Genomic DNA, 18,542 nt, shown 5'->3' with positions numbered 1-18,542 from the left:
CATATGTCACTGCCCCATAAAATGCATCAACACTGATTGAGGAGCAGATAATACACACTACTTTGAGTTGCGGCTGCTAGGTGGTTGGCTAGGTGCGCTCACAAGCTATCCGAGAGCACTGGGTTTTATACTCCAGCCTGACAACCTGGTTGTGAGTCAAAGTTTGTGCCTTAAAATTAAAAAAAAAAAATATTTGTCTTAGACCTTAAGGGTTCTTACCATATTTTAGACATATGAACATCCATATCAAGAACATGGAGGTCCGTTGTATTATAAAACATCAAATAGACATAGATAATAGGTAATTGTAGTAATATTTCCCCCCTAAACTTTGTAACAGTTTTTTCTATATTAGCACACCATATTTATCACTTTACTGCACGATGAACCCACAGGGGGTGCTAATTGGTCATTAATTAAATTTTAGCCTTTCAACACTTTTGTATTCTCCAGTGGCTTTATCTGCAGTGAAGTATATAGTGTGGACTTTTTAAACAGCCAGAAATTCCTATCAGCTTTACGGCTGCTATGGATATAATACAGGTGAAATTCAGCCCGAGTGAACATCATTTCAAGACTGTTATAATTCCTTGTGACCAGAAGTTTACCACCCTTGGACCAATGCCTACATGTTGGAAAAATGTTCAGTAAAAGTAGACTTTAATATGAGAAAACATTCTGAGGGACCAGATTCCTTTTTGAAAGAGAATCTGATTGCTTTGTTTGAAAATTCTAGTGGGTTATGGCAGTTCTTCAAGAAACCACTAACACAGTGGAATGAACTTTCTGAGGTCCATCATTGACTAATAAAAGTATTTTCAAACTTAGTTTTCTTAGTGGAAGAATTCCCTTTGCCTTATACTCCCCCAGTGAAGAGGTTAATGTAAAATTGCTAATGATTAACTTGGTAGCACTGAGGAATTTGCTGAGAATTTCAGAAGGTGTGGAGTTTTTTGTTTTTTTCTAAAGTATAATCGGTATATTTCACACTAGTGCAAAGGATTTTTTTAATTGTTTTAAATGTTTATTTTTTGAGAGAGATAGAGAGACAGTGTGAGTGGGGTAGGCACAGAGAGAGAGGGAGACACAGAATCTGAAACAGGCTCCAGGCTCTGAGCTGTCAGCACAGAGCCTGACGTGGGGCTTGAACTCATGAACCATGAATGAGATCATGACCTGAGGGGAAGTCAGATGCTTAACTGACTGAGGCACCCAGGCACCCCTAGTGCAAAGGATTTTGAAGCAAAATAAAATTCCTCAAGAAATTTCTAAACAATTAAAATAGTGTGAGATAAAGGGCTGGTGTCAGAACTATGTAATGTGGCTTCAAGATTTTGAATGCAGACCATTCCATTATGGGGGTTTTACTTTGGTAATGAGTTAATCACAACTTCCCAGTGTGTGCAGCTCTTAAGGAAAAGCCACTGCACATTGACCTTCAAGATAACTCTAACAGCATTTAGAAGATTTTTGGGGGGTATTTTTATTTATTTTCTTAAAAAAATTTTTTTTGCATTTATTTATTTTTGAGAGAGAGAGAGACAGTATGAGCAGGAGAGGGGAGAGAGAGAGGGAGACACAGAATCAGAAGCAGGCTCCAGGCTCCAAGCTGTCAGCACAGAACCCAATGTGGGGCTCGAACCCACGAACTGTGAGATCATGACCTGAGCTGAAGTCGGCCGCTTAACTGACTAAGCCACCCAGGCGCCCCATTTTTATTTATTTTCTATTCAAAATTTTTTGTAATGTTTATTTTTGAGAGAGAGAGAGAGAGAGAGAGACTTAGTGTGAGCAGGGGAGGGGCAGAGAGAGAGAGGGAGACACAGGATCTGAAGCAGGCTCCAGGTTCTGAGCTGTCAGCGCAGAGACTGACATGGGGCTCAAACTCACAAACTGTGAGATCATGATTGAGCCGGAGTTGGATGCTCAACCGACTGAGCCACTCAGGTGCGCCTTATTTTCTATTTTTAAACAAATAATGCCTGTCAAGTCCTTTAAAAGTATTAGAATTTCATTATGAAAAAGGCAACAACTAAATGATAGTTAATTTGTTTTCCTTTGTATTATTACCACACTTACCAGTTATAACCTAAAGGTGACTTTGACTTTCATAGTAGTAGTAACAATTTAATACATTTTTATATTGTAAAAATTTAGAAAGCTCTTTTATCCAATGTCGTGTTTGATTCTTATGATATTAACTATGATGCAGGCTGGCATTTTTCTGATATTATAGATAAGGAAGCCAAAACTTAAAAAAAATAAGTAATTCCTAGAGTGCACAAGCAAATATCAGACCCAAACACATAGTAGGTGCTTAATAAATGCTGGTTAAATAAATGAATGAACAAAATAAGCCATGAAGAACTGCTTCAAATTCCTTGTGGTGTGAGGTCATGTATAAATACTAGACAAGAAAGTCACTAAAACTGGCCTTCTAACTCAAAATAGTAGAGATAAAAAGAGAGCCGACTTGGGAAAATTCACTGTGATGATGTCTATCATTATTAAGGGAAAGAGAAGCATGTTGAATAATATAGAATGCTTCCATCGCAGCACCGTAAACAGATGTGTGATACATGATTGCCAATTGTTGAACGCCAAGAGGTTGATGCTTATCATTAGTTATATATGTTTTTAAGTAAGCCAAAGGATAGAAACAGTAAAGCAGTTCTCACCCCCCCCCCCCCCCCCCCCACGTAAATGGAAACCACTTTCCTTCTGTCTGGCTTCAGAAACAGGTCTCGATTTCCGTGAGGGAGATGACTGTTCTTTAACTGGTTTCGCGTCAGCTTTTTCCTCTGATTTGAGAGGTGGAGTTAAGTGTGAACTGCTTAAGAATGCACTGTTTTCTGTTTAATTTGGCTGCGGAAGATGGAATTCATTGAGCTCCGTCTGTTCAAGTGAACTTTAAGCAACAGTAAGCAAAACATTTGTACTTCTCTCTGCACACGAAATAGAAATGTGTCTGGCGAAAGAGACAGCGTGGATATAAAGACCCACCGAGGGCAAAGGAGGGGTGATAACAACTTCTTATCTCTTATGTTGGCTCATCTGAAGAAGGGCTAAAGGATTGTTGGGGAAAGTGAGCCTCTTTTTTCATTGAAAGTGAGCTCTGATAGCTGGAATTCATCTTAATACTGTGGTGAAAACTGTGCACCACCAATTCCTGCTCCCCACAGCTGCTGTCATTAATGGGTGACCACTCTTTTCCCTCATAACCTAACTGTTAATGCATTTAATTGGTCCTTCTAGAACAATTTGGAATGTTACAGAATTTAAAAGCATCTGTGAATTATAAATAATTTTAAAGTTTACATTTCTCTTTTGAACACCCAGTAAAGAGTATTCATTTTCAAGTAGTTAAATAAGTTTTATGACAATGAAGTGAATTTAATGCGGGGCTGTTGATTTTTGCAGAAAGTACGAAAGTTCTATCATTAAAATTGCAGCTTTTCTAAAACTGTTGATATTTCTATTGAGAATGAAAGGAAGCAATTGTGTAATCGTGTGTAATGGTTTATTTAGAATGACCATATCTTTAGCCATCGGAACCATTGCTTTAAAAATGTATTGTGTAATTTGGTTAGATGCTTTTACATACGGTGGTGTAAAATTGTTACTGTGATAGCACCAGGTTAACATGAGGAATATCTTTATGTTACCTGTGTCTGTTAAACACACGTGTCAAGTTACTGTTCTCTTTGAGTGGTGCCTAACTTCTCTTAGTCTTTGTGCGCCAACTATATATTCTCCTTGGGATTTTCAGTTTATCGTAAGGTGGCTCAGGCAACTAATGAATGAAAAAAGGACGGTGAACTCTTCTTAATATGAAAGTTCAGAACCGCTCCTATAGTGTCTGTGCTGACAGACATAATCATTTTAAGCCGATGGAGGAGATAACGTGGAAATTTGCTCTGGTCTTGTGTTTTAACCTATTGTTCCATGCTTAAAAAATCATCTTTGAAATGAACTTATTTTGATGTTCAATAATGCAATGACTGTATTGCTAGTGTTCTATGAAGAGAGGTACTCTGAAAATTACATTCTTGGCTTCAGAATTACATAGCACAATACTTGTTCCAAGGTTATCTGTCTGTAAAGACCCAAGATTATATCTTCTGTACGATAACTTACTTGGAACAAAGTCAGCATGGACTTATGGTCCATTAATTTTTAGATACCACCAACTATTTATGTTTTATTTTCTTGATGGCTGAATGTACAATGCTTAAGGCACTGTAGGTTTCCATCGGGCCAATCCTTAAATATTCCAGTGGTTTCATTAAAGGAAAGAAAATGTTAAAATCTGTTTATACTATATACATAGAATTTTATATGCGGAAGCATAAATGCACACACCACATATAAATCTTTTTGTTTACACATGCAACTTTTCTTCTAGGGATGATAGGTGCCCCAGAAACATTCGCTAATCTCTGTAACACCCCAGAGGGTAAGGAGCAAGAATTATTATCTTCATATTGCAGGTGAAGTACCTAGGCAGGGACAGATTAAACGACTTGGCCGGGTCACTCTCTAAGTCAGTTATGAAGCTAGAAATAAAACTCCAGACTCTTGACTTTCCGTTCACATTCTGAGTCATTGCCCTGTTGTCATTACAGCAGACCTGTCACTATGTGTGTGTTTCTTCCCTGGAAAAGTTACCATTGATGTAAATCCTGTCCCTGTTAAGGAGCCTTGCTGTGTGGCACTTGAACGCACATGATACTGAGTCCCTGAAGTGCAATTTAGAGAGTACTCTGCCGTTACGATGAACGAGCTCAGGTAGCCAAAGGATATCAGTAAGCCAGTTTCTTGAGGGCCCAGCCCTAAGAAGAACTAAAAGTATCAGAAGTTTCCAGAACTTCAGAGCTTCGGATAATTTCTTTACCATTGACAGTGATTCACTCCACCTTGTTATTTTATTCTCTCCTTAATAATTTTGGATGGTCCATGTTGTTACAAAGTCAATGTTCTGAAAGGCTCGGTCCCTGCCCTCAAAAGGCATGTATCTTACACTAGGACATGCTTAATGGTTCAAGATCAGCTTTGGCATCACCCCAAACCTTTCTGCCCATCCTCTCTTCCTCCTTCTTTGATCTTTTTTTTTTTAATTGGCTACTCCAGTTAGACTTGAAAGCAAGGAGTGGCCAGGACCCTCGGCATTTCTCAGCTGGCAGGCTGTAAACTGAGACTGTCGGGTCCCTGATTGGTGACCAGTCGGCACCCCTCGGGTGCGCTTGCCTGTTCCTCCCCAGCAGCCAGGATAAAATCACATCCAGTCTCTGCTCTCTCCTCTCCAGGTTGGCACACAAGGGGCCGGTGGCTTGGATCACAAAGGAACTTTGTGCTCCGGTGCCTTTTTTCTGTGGAATACCTTCTTCTAGGATGACTTCACTTTTCTGTTAGTGAGCACTTTTCCCCCATAAATATGACCGAACAGGTGTTGCTCTGCTGCTAACTGAGTTTCCAGCTGTCCTCCTCCGACACAGACCCAGCGAAATCTGTTGTTTCGTCCTTTTGGGCAGACTGGAGAACCATCAAGCCCGAGATGGAGGTCTTCCTTGCAGGATATGGCAGTTTTGTTGCCAGAAGATGGTCGGGAAAGCCTGGCTGGCTAACAAAGACAGGCCTTCAGCGGCTGGGTGTAGTTCCAATTCTGCATCCCCTTTGGCAGGAGCACAGAGGCTGCCGCAGTGTGGCCAGCCAGCAAAATTAGGAAATAAGGACCTCTTTTATTTACTCAGGCTGCTGAATCATGGGCATTCCTGTCTGCTTGGAGAAAAGTCAGGCGGCTCTACTTTCCACTGAAAGTCTCAGGAGTGTTTGAGACTTTCATCTCGGAGTGTTCACACACTTGTTTTAATGTGCTTTATGGAAATGGTGAAACTCAGCAAGTACAGTTGCTGTAGAAAAACATCTGCACTAACTATGCACACACATTTGCATCTTTAAATAGACTTTTAGGCCACGGAACTGGTTTCCAGCGAAGTTTTTTTTTTTTTTTTTTTTTCTTTTCTCCCACCCCCGCCGCCGGTGAGAGCTACAGTTCTCCGAGAGTCACCTCAGAGTGTAAAGTGACTGATTCCAAGACTTAAAATTTAGCACGGACACGTTAAGTACTTCACACTGAAATGCAGAAAACCTGCCATAACACAGAGAGACATTCCTGTAAGTAGCACTTAGTGCCAAAAGGGGAAAAAAGTTTGAGTTGATTCAGGAACCGGCATTGAAAGAATCCTCTGCAGTTTCTTCCCTGGGAAAAAAGAACTTGAAATAGTTGACATCTACACGAGCCACCTCAACATAGTTTGTGTTGTGACTGCCCAAAGGCCAAAGTTAGTGGGGACGGGCAGCTCTCAAAGACTTAGGTAGACCTCAGAGAATGTTGGCAAACACCAGGGCCACTGCACAAGTCTTGGGACACTGATCCCCTTAGAGCATGGACCAACTCCCATGGGAGTTTTGTCAGTGAGTTCCTTGTGTGTCCCTGGGAGCACACATCTGTTTATAGTATGTCAGCAAATGAGTTTTTTACACTTTAGATTTTAAAATAGAAATCAGCCTTTTGTGAAACCTTTATTTTTCTACAAGCAGCATTCCCTGCTCAAACTTTTTTCTCTGTTCCATCCCCCAGCCTGAGCCTTATGAATCCTGTACACTCTTTCCATGTGCTTCAGTTACAAAGACACATCATCTCAGATTTTCACTTTCTTTTCCCTCAAGACCGAATAATAGGGACCGGAGAGAGAAGAGAAGGTTTCCAGCTCTCTTGAAACCCGATTGAGTAAAAACTTGATCCTAACCCTCGGCTCACTTGACATGTTGAAATTTACAAGCTTAAGAGAACAGTTATGTAATAGGTATAGTCAGGCATGGCCCACAGACAAGAACCTGATTTAAGAGTGGTGTCGGGGATTGCACACTATTTATAATGGTCTATTGCTCTGTAATTCTTTGTACATTTGTATAATAATATATCATGCCTGGACACAGTCTGCAATTTAATAATAAGTTCACTTGCTAAATTTTCAGGGTCAATAGTTATTTTCTTCAAGTCTAGATTCATGACAAATTCTGATTCACTGTTTTCCCAACTGTACAAATGAGATGATGTGTTTGAAAATATTTTTCAGTGAAACAACAGGACATAAGCCTAAGAGTAAATGTGAAATATAGCAGGTTTTTACCTAGACTGCTGAGCAAATTTAATAAATAGCAATTGTTTTCAATTAAGGGAAATATTTTACAACTTTGGTTTGTTTTAGGGACACTTGTCTTTAAGTGACTTATAGTTTGTTTTTTAAAAGGATAGCTAGAATCACCATTGAGTTTGTTTTGAATTTTCTAAAATCATTTTTCTGTCTGTTCGATGGTGAGTTGAGTTGTCTGCCTATGTTCTTTCTATGTATCCACTTTACATTTAAATCATACCCAGAATTACCAGGGCCTTTCTTACGCTGTAAACATGTTGGGTTATAGACTCCTATAAATGAGGATGCAAAATCATGCGGTTTTCAACTTGTGTTGTGAGGCTTTGTTGCAGTGGGCAGGGATCCAGGAATGGTGTTTGGTTGTTTTCTCAGAGTTACATGGTTGCCATCTGGCATTGATAGTGAGATGGTGTTGTCATCAGTTTCTAGATGCAGGAAAGGAATGATCCTCATCTGTTTCCTGTGGATAAGCAAGAGGTTGATAATCTAGTAAAATCTTGTTACCTTAAAGAAAGCAGACGTGGAATTTGTTTACATAATGCTTGCCAGTTTCTACTTTTATGTTAATAATATAGCTTGCTAGTGAACTTCAGCTTTGAAGAATTTAAAAACTTATTTGATCATATTCAAATTGAGGTTTAGTCGAATATCCTAAGAGTATTCTAACTGGACCTTGTTATCCTGATAGAATCACTGTCCCCACCGGCTCCCCTCGACGGTCTTTGTCTGCATTTATGAACAACCTTGCTCTTTTGGAGAGTGAAAAGCTTTTACAGTTTCTTCTCATCTTGAATGATAGATTGTTTTGAAAAGCAAAAAAAAAGGGGGTTTTACAACTTATTTGAGGAGGTCTTATTTTCCACTTGGATGTTAAGAAAACAACAGAAAGATCAGCACACATTTGCCAAGCGCCGAGTTAAAAAACACCTCATAGGAGGTAGAGTTACTTTATGGATAACTTGCTAAGGTTATATCTGGCTTTCAGTCTTGTTTGTCTTCTCTTTGTTACTCATAAATCTTTCAGCATTTACCATAATCATTTATCACTTTTCCTGTTTCCAGTTTTTCACAAGTCGCTTTGTCTCTGCTCACCTCAAAGTGCAGGTCCTGTTTGGCTAAGGAAGTTCATGCTGCTGAAGCTTTTGCAAAAGGAAGAAATGGTGGGCCACCTCTTGAACTTTCCAAGCAAAATACAGTATTACAATCTGGCCCTTGTGAAACTCTCATTTTTTCTTGATCCTGGCTGATCCCAGCTACATGTAATATCTAGCAGTGCCCTCCTAACACTTAATAATCCATTTTCTGGCCTATGGTGTTCGAATCTTTCAGTTATTGAAGAAATCCTGGTTGTCTTTCATTACACAAGACGTAATTATTATTGTGTTTTCTGTCTTCCTTCATGTGCTTACTTTTTAATATTTTTTTGCTGAAAGCAATAAGGTCTGTATCAATAAGAACCCCATAAAAAGATTTTGGTCTTCAGAATTGCCTTTTTTATATAAAAACAAGCAAAATGCAGAGGGAATTTTTTATTAAATATTAGACATCTGGGTTGACTGCATTAATTTTAAATCATTCCTGTAATATTTCCCCTTTTCATTTCGTTCTTCAGACGCTCACATAATATGCAAATCATTTTAGAATGAATACAGAAGAAACATTAAATATATTAAAATCTGCATTTTAATAAAATTGTCGATGCGTAATATATACCTTGCTCCTAAGGAAAAATGATAACAAGTAATAAAAGGGGTAATTTAGACATAGAGCTATTTAATATCTTCTTATATTTTACAACCCGGTAAAAAGTAAATGTAGAATAAAAGCTTTGGGTTCAGATTTGGACGTGTTCCACTCAAATGTTCTGTCCTCCATTCCCCCCACCCCCACCCCTACCCCCGCCAGGTTCTAGATAGTCCGACCGTATGTCCCTGCTGCAATGGTACTGTAAACCCGTTCTCGAGTGCTCAGCCCGTAAGATAAAACGTTCCATTGCTTCTCGTTGCAGATGGAGTGGATGTTGAAGATGATCCCACCTGCTCTTGGCCAGCTTCCTCGCCTTCCAGCAAGGACCAGACTTCCCCCAGCCATGGAGAAGGTTGCGACTTTGGAGAGGAAGAAGGCGGCCCCGGACTCCCGTACCCATGCCAATTCTGTGACAAGTCCTTTAGCCGCCTCAGCTACCTAAAGCACCATGAGCAGAGCCACAGTGACAAGCTGCCTTTCAAATGCACCTATTGCAGTAGGCTGTTCAAACACAAGCGGAGCCGAGACCGCCATATCAAACTCCACACGGGGGACAAGAAGTACCACTGCAGCGAGTGTGATGCTGCGTTCTCCCGAAGTGATCACTTGAAGATCCACTTAAAGACTCACACGTCCAACAAGCCATATAAATGTGCCATTTGTCGCCGCGGGTTCCTGTCCTCTAGCTCCTTACACGGACACATGCAGGTACACGAGAGAAACAAGGACGGGTCCCAGTCTGGCTCCAGGATGGAGGACTGGAAGATGAAGGACACTCAGAAGTGCAGTCAGTGCGAGGAAGGCTTTGACTTCCCAGAAGACCTGCAGAAGCACATCGCGGAGTGCCACCCCGAGTGCTCCCCAAACGAGGACCGAGCGGCCCTCCAGTGCATCTACTGCCACGAGCTGTTTGTGGAGGAGACGTCCCTCATGAACCACATGGAGCAGGTGCATGGCGGGGAGAAGAAGAACTCTTGCAGCATCTGCTCTGAGAGTTTCCACACGGTTGAGGAACTGTACAGCCACATGGACAGTCACCAGCAACCCGAGTCGTGCAACCACAGCAACAGCCCTTCCCTGGTCACCGTGGGCTACACTTCGGTGTCCAGCACGACTCCAGATTCCAACCTCTCCGTGGACAGCTCAACCATGGTGGAAGCCGCCCCGCCGATCCCAAAGAGTCGAGGGAGGAAGCGGGCTGCCCAGCAAACCCCTGACATGACCGTTCCCTCTAGTAAACAAGCGAAAGTTACCTACAGCTGTATTTACTGCAACAAGCAGCTATTTTCGAGCCTGGCAGTCCTGCAGATTCACCTGAAAACTATGCATTTAGACAAGCCAGAACAGGCCCATATTTGTCAGTATTGCTTGGAGGTGTTGCCCTCACTCTATAACCTAAATGAACATCTTAAGCAAGTGCATGAAGCTCAGGACCCAGGTCTGATCGTCTCTGCCATGCCTGCCATAGTCTACCAGTGCAACTTCTGCTCCGAAGTTGTCAACGACCTCAACACTCTTCAGGAACACATCCGATGTTCTCACGGATTTGCGAACCCTGCAGCTAAGGATAGCAACGCATTCTTTTGTCCCCATTGCTACATGGGGTTTCTCACTGACTCTTCCCTTGAAGAGCATATAAGGCAGGTCCATTGCGACCTCAGTGGCTCCCGATTCGGGTCTCCGGTGCTCGGGACTCCGAAAGAACCAGTAGTCGAAGTCTATTCTTGTTCCTATTGTACGAATTCGCCGATATTCAACAGCGTTCTTAAACTGAACAAGCATATCAAAGAGAATCATAAAAACATTCCCTTGGCCCTGAATTATATTCACAATGGGAAGAAATCCAGGGCCTTGAGCCCCTTATCTCCCGTGGCCATAGAGCAGACGTCTCTTAAGATGATGCAGGCAGTGGGAGGTGCGCCTGCACGTCCGGCTGGAGAATATATCTGTAATCAGTGTGGTGCTAAGTACACGTCCCTAGACAGCTTTCAGACTCACCTAAAAACTCATCTCGACACTGTGCTTCCGAAATTGACCTGCCCTCAGTGCAACAAGGAATTCCCCAACCAAGAATCCTTGCTGAAGCATGTTACCATCCATTTTATGATCACCTCAACATACTACATCTGCGAGAGTTGCGATAAGCAGTTCACATCAGTGGACGACCTTCAGAAACACCTGCTGGACATGCACACCTTTGTCTTCTTCCGGTGCACCCTCTGCCAGGAAGTGTTCGACTCAAAAGTCTCCATTCAGCTCCACTTGGCCGTAAAGCACAGCAATGAAAAGAAAGTCTACAGGTGCACATCGTGCAACTGGGACTTCCGCAATGAGACCGACCTACAACTCCACGTGAAACACAACCACCTGGAAAATCAAGGGAAAGTGCACAAGTGCATCTTCTGTGGTGAGTCTTTTGGCACCGAGGTGGAGCTGCAGTGTCATATCACCACTCACAGTAAGAAGTACAATTGCAAATTCTGCAGCAAAGCCTTCCACGCGATCATTTTGCTGGAGAAGCACTTGAGGGAGAAGCATTGCGTGTTTGAAACCAAGACTCCCAACTGTGGAACGAACGGGGCTTCCGAGCAAGTGCAGAAGGAGGAGGTGGAGCTGCAGACCTTGCTGACCAACAGCCAGGAGTCCCATAACAGTCACGATGGGAGCGAAGAAGATGTGGACACCTCGGAGCCCATGTACGGCTGCGACATCTGCGGGGCAGCCTACACCATGGAGACCCTGCTGCAGAACCACCAGCTCCGAGACCACAACATCAGACCCGGAGAGAGTGCCATCGTGAAGAAGAAAGCCGAGCTCATTAAAGGGAATTACAAGTGTAACGTGTGCTCTCGAACCTTCTTCTCTGAGAACGGCCTCCGTGAACATATGCAGACCCACTTAGGCCCTGTGAAACACTACATGTGCCCTATTTGCGGGGAGCGGTTTCCCTCCCTTTTAACTCTTACCGAACACAAAGTCACGCACAGTAAGAGTCTTGATACTGGAAACTGCCGGATTTGCAAGATGCCTCTCCAGAGCGAAGAGGAGTTTTTGGAGCATTGCCAAATGCACCCTGACTTGCGCAATTCCCTGACGGGATTTCGCTGCGTGGTCTGCATGCAGACAGTGACGTCCACCTTAGAACTCAAAATCCACGGGACATTCCACATGCAAAAGACAGGGAATGGGTCTGCAGTCCAGACCACGGGGCGTGGCCAGCATGTCCCCAAACTGTACAAGTGTGCGTCTTGCCTCAAAGAGTTCCGTTCCAAGCAAGATCTGGTGAAGCTTGACATCAATGGCCTGCCATATGGTCTGTGCGCTGGCTGTGTCAGTCTCAGTAAGAGCGGCAGCCCAGGCATCAACATCCCTCCCGGCACGAGTAGACCAGGCTTGGGCCAGAATGAGAATCTGAGTGCCATTGAGGGTAAAGGCAAGGCGGGGGGACTGAAGACGCGCTGTTCTAGCTGCAACGTTAAGTTTGAATCTGAAAGTGAACTCCAGAACCACATCCAAACGGTCCACCGAGAGCTCGTGCCAGATAGCAACAGCACGCAGTTGAAAACTCCCCAAGTATCGCCAATGCCCAGAATCAGTCCCTCCCAGTCGGATGAGGTAACTTGCCTTTTTAATGTTTGCTATTTAACCTCCTCAAGAAACTGTTGCCACTTCATGTTTACCCTTTCTGCAGCCTTATTTATTGTCATGTGCCGAGAGATGCGTAGATTGAAATGCAGTGGTGTTTTTCCCCCCATAGCCATTAGCCAGCAATTACTTGCTTCTTGATAAGCAGCATTTTGGCTTGAATGGTGCAAAATAGGACTAATTCCAGTCTCCCTAGGATATTGTCTTCTCTATGACTGAAGAGATCAGCACTCTTGCCAGCACCACTGAGATCTGGAATCTCAGCATAGCTTTACCGCGAGTTGAAATCCCCAGCTATGACTTGTGTGTATGGCAGAGAGATAATGACATAAAAGTAAGATGCAATGGGCCAACATGCTGGCTTAGAGTAAATTAAAAAGAATATATATATTTGTGGATAACAAATTGGGTAGGGGCGGCTTCATAATACCATGTTGTCAACACTCACTGTTTCTCTTTGTCTTCTGGGTAGTGAGCAAAATATTTTCTCACAACAGGGTTTTGTAAAAGCCGCTACATTTATTAAGCGTCACGTGCCCAACGTTCCTTTAAAAGGCATCCCCTTAAATATCCCCGAGTCTTCACTGTCTGGTTTTGGGTTTCACAATTAAAGTGGATTTTTTTTTCTTAGTTTAAGAGTGGTTTCATGCCTTCTTTGCCATAACGAGTATGAAAAATAAGTTCATTTACAATGAAATAGTTGTAGAAGTCATCAGTCCTTGAAGCTGAGCAGAGGATGGTTCATTTTATTATAATTTCTTTATGCTTTATCACCTGGTTTCCAAGAGTTCTTTTCCACTTCCCTACCTGCCCCTATCTGGAGATCCATCCAAATGCAGACCCCAGGGAGATCCATTTCCCTTCAGTTTGGGGTCACTGCATTTTCCTTATCTTGTCTCTGCACTCACACCCTCTTGGAGGCCCCCCTGCGTGTCCCTGCAGATAGCCATCAGTCAGCTGGTAGGGGAGAGCCGGGAAGACTGACACAGAGCCCATCCTCCTGAAATGTGGCATCTGCGTGACAGGCAAGCTCCCAAACTTTGAAGCTGCTTCCCTTTCTTTCCTTCCAAGGAAATCTGCACCTCTCTCTCATTTAAATAAATGAAGTCCTTTCCAACTGATGAGGACAGCTGCAAGAACATAGCTTTGATAATGGCTCCTGGCTCACGTGTTGGATCAAATAGTTTCTCTTGGTAGTTAGGATCATATGAAATGAATTGTTTTTTCCAACTTTTTATTTCATGAGATGTCTAAGCCTACAGAAAAGCTGAAAGAATAAGACAGTGAAAGCATGTGTGTTTGTGTATCCGTATCACAGATATACCGGATATGAACATTTTGTCACATTATTCTCTCTCTCTCTCTCTCTCTCTCTCTGCGCAACCTTTTTATTAACCTGAACCACATGAAAGTGAGTTTCAGACATCATTATTTTTCTAAGAATAAGGACACCTTCCTATTTAACCACAACATTATTAATTAAGGCAATTAACTAAATCGGTTAAAGAAATCTAGTGGATCTATAATATCATCTATAAGAAGTCCATATTCAAATTTATCCACTTGTCCCGAAAAGGTCTTATTTTTAAAATGCTTATGAATGAGAATTTTAGAAATCCGTTTATGTAGAAAATTATTCCTCTCCCCCTTTTTTAATTTTTCTATGCTTAGCACATATATAGGAGTTTGTATATTCATGTTCGATTTAAATGGTGCATAAAATTGATTTAAAATGACTGTATTTGTGTGTGTGTGTGTGTGTGTGTGTGTGTGTGCGTGCGTGTGAGTGATTGTGGTGGTGTGTTCGTTAAAAATCAAGCAAAATGGGGCTCTTGTTTCTAGTAGATTGTGGAAAGGAATGTGCTTGTTCCTTCTCATCTGTTCCTGGCTTATGTTTTCTGATATTCCTAAATTGCTATGTATTATAATACCATTTGAGGTGAAAATTTTTTTAATGAGGGAGGACGTATAATAGTCTTGACACGTTAATTTGGTTAGAGTTATTTGCTTAGAGAATTTATCATTAAGGGATGGTCAAGTATTTAATTATACCTAAAATCTTAATGATAAAGTTGAACTACATCCTGCGCTTACATAGAATAATGTATAAAATATTTGAAAAGTACTTCTTACTTGTAATTCTTACAATAGTGTTTTTTAAGCACTGAGATACCTCGAGTTAAAAGTGACTCTTTTAGAAGGGTACCTCCTTATTAAGCCGGGCTTATGAGACCTTGTAGCAATGTCCTTAATCAATCAGATATAAGGATTCATTTATATATATTTCCTTTGTGCTTCAAAAGTTCACTAATTTGTTTGACATTTTCATCCATTGTTATTATTTTTTCTTCATTATACTATTAAAGTCATAAAATTTCATGTGCTCCCTTCCTTTCTGATATCCTCTATAATGAAAAATGTACAGTAGGCCATATTATTTGGACTTGACATAGAAAATTATCTATCATACGTGGAATTTTACGAAAAAAAAGTCCCCAAATAATGCATCAGCAAGAAAAAGTCATGTCATAAAAATTAATTTGTTCACATTCTTTGTTAGTCAAGTTAAGCTTCTGTGACTTTGCATGAGTGTTGTGTAAATTTTTTACCATGTAGGTAAGAGTGAAGTTATTACATAAGTCTTTGCCAAAAGACAGGTATGCCATGTGGGAATACATTTTATCACAAAAAGATGTCTGACATGTATGTCTATTGACTTAGATGTCCTAGGTAGGAATGAAGCACTTAGTGATATAGGTGGTATTTTCATCTCTTCTTCTGGCTGAGGATTGAGACTTCAGAAGAGAAAAGAAGACCACGGGAGATAATAAAACCTGGATACACAGATATTGTCAAGAGCAAGATTAGAATTTTTTCTGGACTGTGACTTGTGATCACATAAGGGTATTGGTAGACACTGGAATGAATATTTCCAAGACTGAAAAGAATGGGTTTTTTTTGGTCGGGACTAGATTACCTATTTAAAAGGGGTTTAGATATAATCTAGGGAGGGATAAGCATTGTATAAACGCATGTGACCTAAGAAATGGATGAAAGACAGGCACATGACACTTGAAAGAAGAATAATAGCAGGTAGCTGTCACGTAATGGAGAAATTTGGAATTAAAGACAAAAGATCTGAATGTCAACCCCGTTTTTTTCTGCATAATGCTTTCGGAATTTGTGAAAAATGTTTTCTTTGTGCCAAAATCCTATAATTATCAATCTAATTTTGCTATGGAGTCTTTGTTTTGAATAAAATATTTGGGGGAACCTATTCATTTCCCTTTTGCTCTTAAAGATTGAGTATGATATACATTTATGCATAACCTACAACGATACCTGCAATGATTCCATAAATGGTAGAGATAACCTGACACAGGGGAAATGCTGACCATCTAGATTTTTCCATACATGAAACACCTCACAGAGTTACTGACATTTACTGTGTGTTGAATAAATGTTAGTTCTTCTTCTGCAGTTCATTGACACTGATCCTGTCTGGTCAGGTTCTGCCCCATCTGGACCTCAAAATGTTTTCTCACGATGACATTAGAAGATGGGTCCTCCTGCTTCCATTTCTCCAGGATCTCTGTAGGCACGTCTCTTCACAGGGTTATTTACTCACATTTCAACTCACACCACCCCTACCAGTGCATTGAAATTGCTCTCAGAAGGGTCCCCAGTTGTGTCTGTGTTGCTGGATACTCGCACAGTGCCACAGAATCAGAACCAGAGGGACCATGGAGGTTATCTGATTAAGCTGCCTTCTTTTACAGACAGCGAGTCAGGCCCAGATAAATTGAGATCTAAGATGACACAGCTCGTAAGTGGTAAACAAGGGGCTCTGAGAACCTGACTCTCTAACTCCAGGTTCAGGATTTTCTTCTCATAAATCCACCGGACTTTCCTCCAGCTACAGTCTCATCCATATTCTTTTCATAAAATCCTCTCTGTATTGCTGTCTTATTTTCTCTTGTCATTCACTTCCTCCACCCGCTGCAAGGGATCGTCTGCTTCCATCACTTTACGGCAGCTGACCTCTTTAAGGTCTCTATTGATCCAATTGACCAGTGCAGTGCCTTTTTTTTTTTTTTTTAAAGAGAACTCACCCTAGTTTGTGTGCTGTTCTACTTGTCACTGTTGGCCACTTCCTCTTTATCTAACCTCGATTTTCTCTCCTGGTTCCCTTCACAGAATGATCTGTACCCTTCTTCGTACTCTGTCTGCTCCTATACATTAAGGCCCATTGCTACTATTACTCTGCATACCCGCTCTATGTGGCTTCATCCACTCCCATGGCTCCAGCTATCACATTTTATGGATGACTCCAAATGATGTCTCCAAAATGCAGGAGGGAACTTCGGGGGGCTGATGGAAATATTCTGTATCTTGACTCTGGTGGTGGTTACGTGACTGTATGCATTTATTAATACTCACCAGGTATAAAATTAGTGAATTTTCGTATGTGAATTACATCTCAATGAAACTGATTTTAAAAATGGTATCTAGGACTTACCCCCTTTCCAGTGATTTTCAGACTCCTACACACAGCTGTCTTCTTGATATATTCACTCACATGTTTCCATGCATTTTAAAATCAGTGGGACCAAAACTGAACTCATAATTTCTCCGAACCTGCTTCTTTTCTTATATTTTCTATTTCACTTGTGGAGCCATTGATTTTCTTGTCTCCCTTTTCTCCACATCCAGTTGGTCATCAAGTGATCTCTGTTTCAGCTCATATATATTTCTTAGATCAATCCCTTCCTCTCCATCCCCTTACCACATTTATAATTCAATCTCTGATCATCTTTCACTAAACTACTGAAGCAGCCTCCTAATTGTTCCCTTGGACTTTAGTCTTATCATTTTCAAATCCGTCTCCACAAAGCTGCCAGAACAATCTATCTAAAACACAAATCTGAATAGCATGTCCCTCCCTATTTGAAATATTTTGAGTGCTCTATACCTTTATCCTCATAGGATAGTATACTATCCTTTTATTGTGACATAGAATGATTCTTCAGGTTCCGGCCCCTGCTAAATTTTCCCTTCCTTTTCTTACCTTACACCTTATTCCATAGTTGAAAATACTTCAATTAACCCACAGGTGACACAGTGCGTCTGTGTCTCACTAAGGCTGCCCTATCCCTTCTGCCCAAATAATCTCTTTCCTCCTGACTGTGCTCCACCTTCTGTAAGGCTGTCCACCTTAACCTCTATTCGGAGATCAACTACTCTAGAAGGCTTCCTGTGACCCCGACTTCCCACTCCAAACATCCCTTCTCCCCTTGAATGCTCTGTGTACACAATACATCCTAAATATATAAAAATAGTCACATTGCTTTATAATTACCTCTTTATGTCTCCCTTCCTATGAATTCCTCAGGGCAAGAATTTACTCAATGTCATATTTCTAATACTCATGACAGCGCCCGGCCCACAGTAGACAAATGCCTCTGTGGGTAGGTGTTGTGGAGCTGTGTCTGGCTGGTGGCTCGCCCAGAGCCTTTTCCCATACATGGCAACATGGCAGGACAGCTGGCCACCTAGCTTTTTTCATACAGGAGCCACCTGGTACAATGACAGAAACCTAGAAGGTGTTGGATAAATGTATGCTCTTCTTCTGAGCATGTTAATTTTAGGATCACTATCCGTGCTTTTTTACTCCATTTGGACTCAAAACGTTCCACCATCGTTGAAGTTCCATCATAGACGTCGTGAACATGGTCCTGACTACTGTTCATCATTCTATTCCAGTCAAGGCCTGCTTTCCCAAAGAAGTTGTACGTGGTCCTACCAACTTGGTCAGTGGTCTCCAGATTCCAAAGTGAGCCTTTCTGTCTTCATCCTTATGGCATGAGGCCCAGTAGACAGCTCTTTCTCGACATGCTCCTGTGACTTACGGCATTTCCTCTCCTAGTTTTCTTC

At 41.6% G+C, this 18,542-nt stretch overlaps 1 protein-coding gene across 3 annotated transcripts in view; it reads left to right on the top strand.

Annotated features, from left to right (window-relative positions):
- ZNF521 (zinc finger protein 521) overlaps window positions 1-18,542 on the top strand; it is a 278,740-nt gene that overhangs the window by 107,694 nt on the left and 152,504 nt on the right. For all 3 annotated transcript variants that reach the window (XM_060613482.3, XM_060613480.3, XM_060613481.3), the window contains one exon: window positions 9,226-12,578. In XM_060613482.3, the coding sequence (XP_060469465.1) occupies window positions 9,666-12,578 (2,913 nt within the window). In that variant the 5' untranslated portion in view covers window positions 9,226-9,665. The remainder of the gene's footprint in view (window positions 1-9,225; window positions 12,579-18,542) is intronic.

Source organism: Panthera onca, chromosome D3, assembly GCF_046562875.1.
Source record: "Panthera onca isolate mPanOnc1 chromosome D3, mPanOnc1 haplotype 2, whole genome shotgun sequence".
Classification (NCBI taxonomy): domain Eukaryota; kingdom Metazoa; phylum Chordata; class Mammalia; order Carnivora; family Felidae; genus Panthera; species Panthera onca.
Note: the sequence above shows the minus strand (reverse complement) of the source record. Positions and strands in the feature narration are given on the sequence as shown.